The sequence below is a fragment of the Mesitornis unicolor genome, unplaced genomic scaffold (genome assembly GCF_000695765.1).
Source record: "Mesitornis unicolor isolate BGI_N332 unplaced genomic scaffold, ASM69576v1 scaffold11881, whole genome shotgun sequence".
Taxonomy (NCBI): Eukaryota; Metazoa; Chordata; class Aves; order Mesitornithiformes; family Mesitornithidae; genus Mesitornis; species Mesitornis unicolor.
In genome coordinates, this window is record NW_010165822.1 from 6,709 (window position 1) to 13,096 (window position 6,388).

Sequence of the window (6,388 nt, forward strand, 5' to 3'; positions counted from 1 at the left end):
CTCTCATCTCTTATTCAGCAAATGAATCACTTTTCATTACCACTTAGCTGAAGTACATGAATTTCTGCGTAATTAGAAATGTTGTAGATGGAGCATTAGCAAGGCTGGAGCGGGTCAGGATATCTTGCCTGCTTCATTTTTAATTCCTAACAGTAGAGCCAGATAGGAAAGGCTTCAGATAAGAAGTCATTAAACAATTTTAAATTATTTATAAAAATTACTTTGCCCAAATTATAATTATTTTTTTTCCCAAATGCTCTCATAAACGTCAAACGGAATGAAAGGAAAAGCAGCCCAACATTGATTTTAATGAACATTTTAATGTTATGTATAACAGAACATTATGAATACAATGGAAACAAAAGTTTTATCAATTTAATAATAAAAAAGAAATTCAACATAAGAAAAGGGAGGCAATAAATTTCATACCTATAGTATAGTGCTTATTCTTAACAATATTCCCAGCTTGTGAATATAATAATGTCTTTGTATTCCGGATTCTAGAATCATGATTCGTGTGAACTTAAATGCAGAATTACAGAAGGAAAAAAATCAAAAAAAATCCCCAAACCCTTAATTCATTCTTTTGTTTTCAGTAAATCAGTAAAATCTTTTGACTGCTACAGGTTTCCTTTATTAATATATATATTTTTTTTACTCCTCTATTGGATTCCACAGCTGCTAATGCCATATTTACACACGAAAGAATCACCAAATGTTGTATAAAAGCTAAGATCCAATGCTGTTGGATTAGGTAGGGTTATAGATTCACATAACTGAAGTGTAATTCACCTTGTTATTTTTTTGTAATGATGCAGAAAAGAAGTATTTTTGCCTTTTGACTGCTACCGGCGCCACAAAGCAGTGGCTCCATGGGGATACCAGTGGTACAAAGGATGCTGACCGCCACTGTGAAGAACCGCAAGAAAGTGCATTTTCTGGAGTTTTCTGAAAGGAAACCTTCCAGCAGTCTCAGATAAAGCTTCTCCCAGACCGGCACTGGGTATCAGTTATAACAACAGAAGCATGTTAAGACCCCAAAAATCTGTTGATCACCAAATTGCTGAGAGAGGATTTTTACAATAAAAATTTGGGTAATATAGCAGTGTGGCTGGAACATTAGCAAAAGTATATATACATTCCAGGTCCCTTTGAATTAGCCATAATCACACACGTAAGCCATTTTTGGACAAAAATATATATTCTTATAAAAAACTGATCATAGTACTTGAGTGACTTCAGTTGGGGACTCAGTGGTAATAAAAGGAATGATCCAATTATGACAAAGCGATCGGGGAGAGGGGGAAAAGAAAGTCAAGCTCTTCAAGAAAAAAGAAAAGTATAAAATTAGATTCAAACATTTTTACCCAACCCCTATTCCAGTCTTCCATCAAGTCTCAAAGTTAAAATTGGTTCTTCTAAGTAGGAAAGGGCTTTTGATGGTCTCAATACAAATTATTTTGCAAAATCATCTAACACATTCCTTAGAAGACCCTTTCACCTCTCCAGAATTTGAACACTAGTTATTTCAACATTTAGAAAATAGCTTTTGGTTCTTTATGTAGACACTTTAACTGATAAAGAAAAAAAAAAAGAAAAGTATTGATCAGTGTTTGCTATCTCTTCCCCAGCTATATTTGTGCAGCTAAAAATCCTTCATTCAGACTGCCCATTTATTTTATTTTATTTTTATTTCATTTTCTTTATTTTACAATCTTTATTTGCTAAAATTGGCAAAGTTTGCAAAGGCATCTTGCTTGGGTTGTACAGTCCCAGGAGTCAGAGAGGTCATAGCGATATTGGGTAACCCCATTCCTATTGTGCCCATCAAACTCATTCCTGTGGCTGGCACTCCCATGTTCATGTTCATTCCCAGCACTCCCTGGTTCATCATAGGTGTAGGTCCCATCGTACCTGACATCACACCGGGCATTCCCATCCCCACAGGAATGGGCCCTCCCATCATTGGGCTCGTTTGGGGTCGGACAGGCATCATGTTGGGCTGAGGACTGAGGTTCACGGCTGCAAAGTTTTGAGTCATGACATTCATAGGTTGTTGCATATCTGCAGAAGAGAGAAGATGATGCAAAAAAATCATTAAGCAGAATCTGACGCTGAAGGTGCTTACGTATATTATGAAACTTATGTGGCAACTGCTGAGAACAAAGGCATGATGGCCAAAAACGTAGCTATTTCATTTATTTCTCTATTTTCTGTGTGAAGATTCAAAAAACTTTAAAAGCATTTTATAACAACACATGCTACTACGCATACTCTAGAGAAGTTCTAGAGCTTAGGAAGCCTGAAATCAAGACACAGCAATGGTGCAAATGCTACAGTAAAAGCATGCACAGATATCAGCCTCCCAGCACCTCGGTCTCCATTGAGAAAATACCACTTGTGTTGAACCATCACAGTAGTTTAAGAAACAATGACAACTAAAGGTAGGAAAACACTAATTGACAGAGTACTCCACCTCAAGGACAACCTACTAAACACATACAGGGCTCAGCGTGCACGCAAAGCAGTAATCACTTACTTTGTTGCTGCATCATGGTATTAAGTGATGGCTGCTGGGGTTTGGAAGGCTGTATCCCAGGTACTAAATTGTCCAAACTGATATTTACACTGGGATCTGACCAAGTTGAAGGTAGAGTTTTGCTTGCGTTCTTCTGGACCATCTCTGTGCTTGCATTAAAAAGAGGGTTAGGCTTCGGCATCATAGTGTTCACGCTCTGCAGGGGCTGAAAAAGAAAAGTTTGTTGGGATCCACTTGAAACAATTTACCAATAGGTGTCAGGACTAAACAAGCGTTAATTTTTTTCCATAGAAGACAATAAAAAGCCACTGTGGCTTTTAGCCATGAACTTGTTCTCCCAAAGTAGTGTTGCCATGTGCTGTTATGCCATTAGAATGGGTTTTTTAAGTATTTGAGTATTTTGTAAGCTAGGATCAAGCTTCCATATCAGTATGTGGAATGACAGTGACCATCTGCAGTCAAATTTCAAACTCAAACACATTGATTTTTTCCTCTTAACACCAAGTTGAGCCGTTACGGTTTCCAAAGACAGTCACTCTCCACTGAAGCGGGCACTTCTGCGTTTTGGAGAACAGACCAGTCCTCACCTCCATCATTCTGTGGATGGTGGCTTTAAGGTTTAAAATACCATCAACCTCATCTCCCCCAGCAAAGCAGCAACACTTCATAGAACACTGAAGACCATCTCAGAGAAGATCAGCTTATCAAAGGAGGCTTTCGAAGAACACTTGACATCTTTTCTTTTTAGGAGGCTACTCAACCATTTTTGGACAAATCTTTCTTACAAAACGCTGATCACATCATCTGCATGACTACCTATGGACTCCAGGAGTGGAATGGATTAAATATCAAAGTTGTGATTAAGGAGAAGGCAAAAGAGTAATTGAGGAAAGTCATTAGCAAACTGTACAAACAGCAGCATACCTGTGACCTTGACATGGGTAAACTGATGCCCACAGCATTGGAGCTCAACATCGAGAAATTCACACTTTGTGAAGAGGTCATGGTTGTCTGAGAAGGGCCCATCAAATCAAAAAGATCAGTAGAATTTGAAGCAGATGGAGGCTGGCCAGGAGCTGGCTGTGAGCTACTGAAGAGCTCCAGAGCTGGCTGCTGTGTCGTGCTGCTGAACAGCTCTCCAGAAGAAGCACTGGGACAAGGAGAAGCTTGGTTGAAGGCACTCCAGTCACCAAAGTCTCCATTTCCACTTGTTGCTGTACCTGAAGGAGAGGCAACAGTGTGGGAGGAAGGAAGACAGAGAAGAAAGGCAGAAGAGACTTAGACACTGAGCAAATGCCATATTCCATGAACTGAAACAAATGAGAGCTGATCTGTGTCCGTCCAGATTAACATCTGCAGGTAGAACCTCCATCTGGACATCATTCCCTCTCATGAATATTCCAGCAATTTTAACAAGGTAGCAAAGGAAATTTGAAACACCCGAGCACAGAAAGGAGAGCGATGTTTGACGTGTGGCAGCCACAGGTGACATGTTAAGTAGGGACAGGTTTTCTTTAGTTGAAATACAACTGAAGGATAACTTTGGGGGAGACTGGAGGCTCTAGTCAAAACGGCACCTAGAACTTTGATGCTCTGGTATTTGCTGAGGAAACAATTGTGAGGAATGAGCCATTTGATAAAGCACATTCCATCATGATAAAACAAGGGCAACTACTTCAAAATTTGGTTATATACAATTAGAAGCTCACTGTATAAAAAAAGTGCAGAGGGGAATAAAAATCAGAACTTTGAAAGCAGGTTGCCAGGGAATTCTTACTTGAGGTGATAAGAAATATATTGCCATCCCATGAAGTGCTCATCTAAAACATGTTAAGTTTTCTGAATTTGATTCCTGAACTAAATACCTCAGCTTGAAGCAGAAATTCAGTGTGGGATCCAGCAGCTCTCTCAGCAGAAGCTTTGCTGAACTCTTAGTTCATCACTTGAACTTTGTTTCATTTCAATATACCAGGGTTTTTGTAGAGAAGCATTTAATCAAAGCACAGCAACTTACAGCTCTGTCTTACTGTGAAAAGCCTATCGGTATCAGCTGTTTGTGTACAGCTGCCAGGGTTTCAGGATCACAGATGAACAGAGTCACAAACCAATGAACTGAGAATATGTCATAACCTTTGAGTCAAATAGGAGGAGATGTTACCTCTCAAAACCATGTTTGTCTATTAACAAGAAAAGGGTTACTTCACGGGAGGGACAGGGGAAGAAAAGCTCACAAAAACATCTACACAAGATGCCAAAAATAAAGCAATGGGATTTAATCAGCTCTCACTGCTTCACAGTGAATCTCGTACCAAGTCTGGGCCATTGCACAGGTCCTTTTTGACTATGTCACTGATGTGCTTCACAAGTCACAAGCAACGTCATTGCCTTATGAAATGAGCTTTAAATTCTAATGAAAAGTTAAATCATGCCTTGAGTTTCTTGAGATGAACAAATCAAGACTCAAACACAAAGCAGGAGGAGATGAATCCAGTGCCAGTTTCCAGTTCCTAACCTATACAGCGGGTAGCTCTGCAATGGCCAACCAGAACAATTTTCTACAACTGTGTTCTACCCACTCAAAGGGCAGCTGCAGTAGTCTTTTACACTCATGTAAATACTTATCAACATACACCTTCAACCTCTGGTCACCTTCATCTTTACCAATCCATCAGAATGTAAAGAATAGTATGAGGATAAATCAGTTCACAAAATCCAAGCCAACCACTTCAGTGCACGAAGCAGACAAATATTCATTAGCTCAGGGCCTTCCTAGAACATTTGCTTTGATCTCCCTCACAAAGAGGGGCTCTACTAGAATGTTTCAATTAGTATTACATATTAAATATTAAAACCTACTTTAAATATTCCTGATAGATAAGTAAATGCTGAGTGTGCTCCTTCTATGTTCAGACCTGTGCACTGAGCACCAATAATGGAAGTGGGGGTAAAAGGGATAAGGTTTTGCCCCTTCAGTAGAACTTCAAAGATGATTAATCAAGAAGGAAAAGATTTCTAGAGGGGCTTACGCTGTTCAGGAATGATTAATCATTTCACAGGACTCCTTGTCCCTTGCATAATGGTGATTGGAATAGATTAATCATGCTAATGCAGATAAAGGGTTGTATCAATTTAGGCTGTATTAACACACAAATTATTTGCATAGTAGGCGGCTTTGTGTTTGCAAAACAACTTGGTTTTGACTAAGAAAGCCTGGAAAAAAAATTAGAGCACTTCTTTCCTGCCAAGCAAATTAAAGGTGTATTAACTAACCCATGCCTAGTACAGTTTTCCTAACACAGCAAAATAAAGGAGATATAAACATGCTGACTAAAAGCTGGCTCACAGGTAGGTTTGCTGGTCAATCTCTTTGCTATTCTTTGCTCATTCTTGACTTAACCCGACACCCTCGCTGAGAACCCCCAGTCAAAACCACCACCATTGCCCAAATTAACTTCACAGAAGACAGCCAGCCAGCTCCCTCCACTCCATGTCTGTTTGCAGCACTGTCCTGTCTGGGTAGCACCGGAGGCTCCCAAAAACACTCCACCAGAAGGAAGTTGATCACTTTAGGTAGCTTCCCAGTACTTTTTTTTCCAGTCCAATTTTAGAAGAAATGTTTTTGAGACAGTGGCCATGTCTACATAACAGCTTTTATGACTGCACGTGCACTGAGCCACCTGTACAGACATGCCAGCTACGAACTGCATGCCATGCAACCAGGGCAAAACTGAGCACTGTCTCAACAAGCATTACTAAAATCTTGCTCTTGTGATTGGCAGGGACTTGTTTATGCCTGACTTAAGTAAGATCTTGATATCTTTTATTTAATAGGCTTCTCCTAAAAGGGAA

General features: G+C 39.6%; 1 protein-coding gene across 2 annotated transcripts in view; it reads right to left on the minus strand.

Moving 5' to 3' along the window:
- Positions 1-300: 300 nt before the first annotated feature.
- The window catches only part of CLINT1 (clathrin interactor 1), a 24,792-nt gene continuing 18,704 nt past the window's right edge, over positions 301-6,388 (minus strand). Inside the window, exons 9-12 of one of the 2 annotated variants that reach the window (XM_010194765.1) lie at positions 3,464-3,759; positions 3,095-3,096; positions 2,540-2,688; positions 301-2,064 (exon numbers count right to left, since the gene is read on the minus strand). In XM_010194765.1, the coding sequence (XP_010193067.1) occupies positions 1,718-2,064; positions 2,540-2,688; positions 3,095-3,096; positions 3,464-3,759 (794 nt within the window). In that variant the 3' untranslated portion in view covers positions 301-1,717. Of the gene's footprint in view, positions 2,065-2,539; positions 2,745-3,094; positions 3,097-3,463; positions 3,760-6,388 lie in introns of both variants that reach the window. The other variant, XM_010194764.1, reaches the window with a different exon arrangement.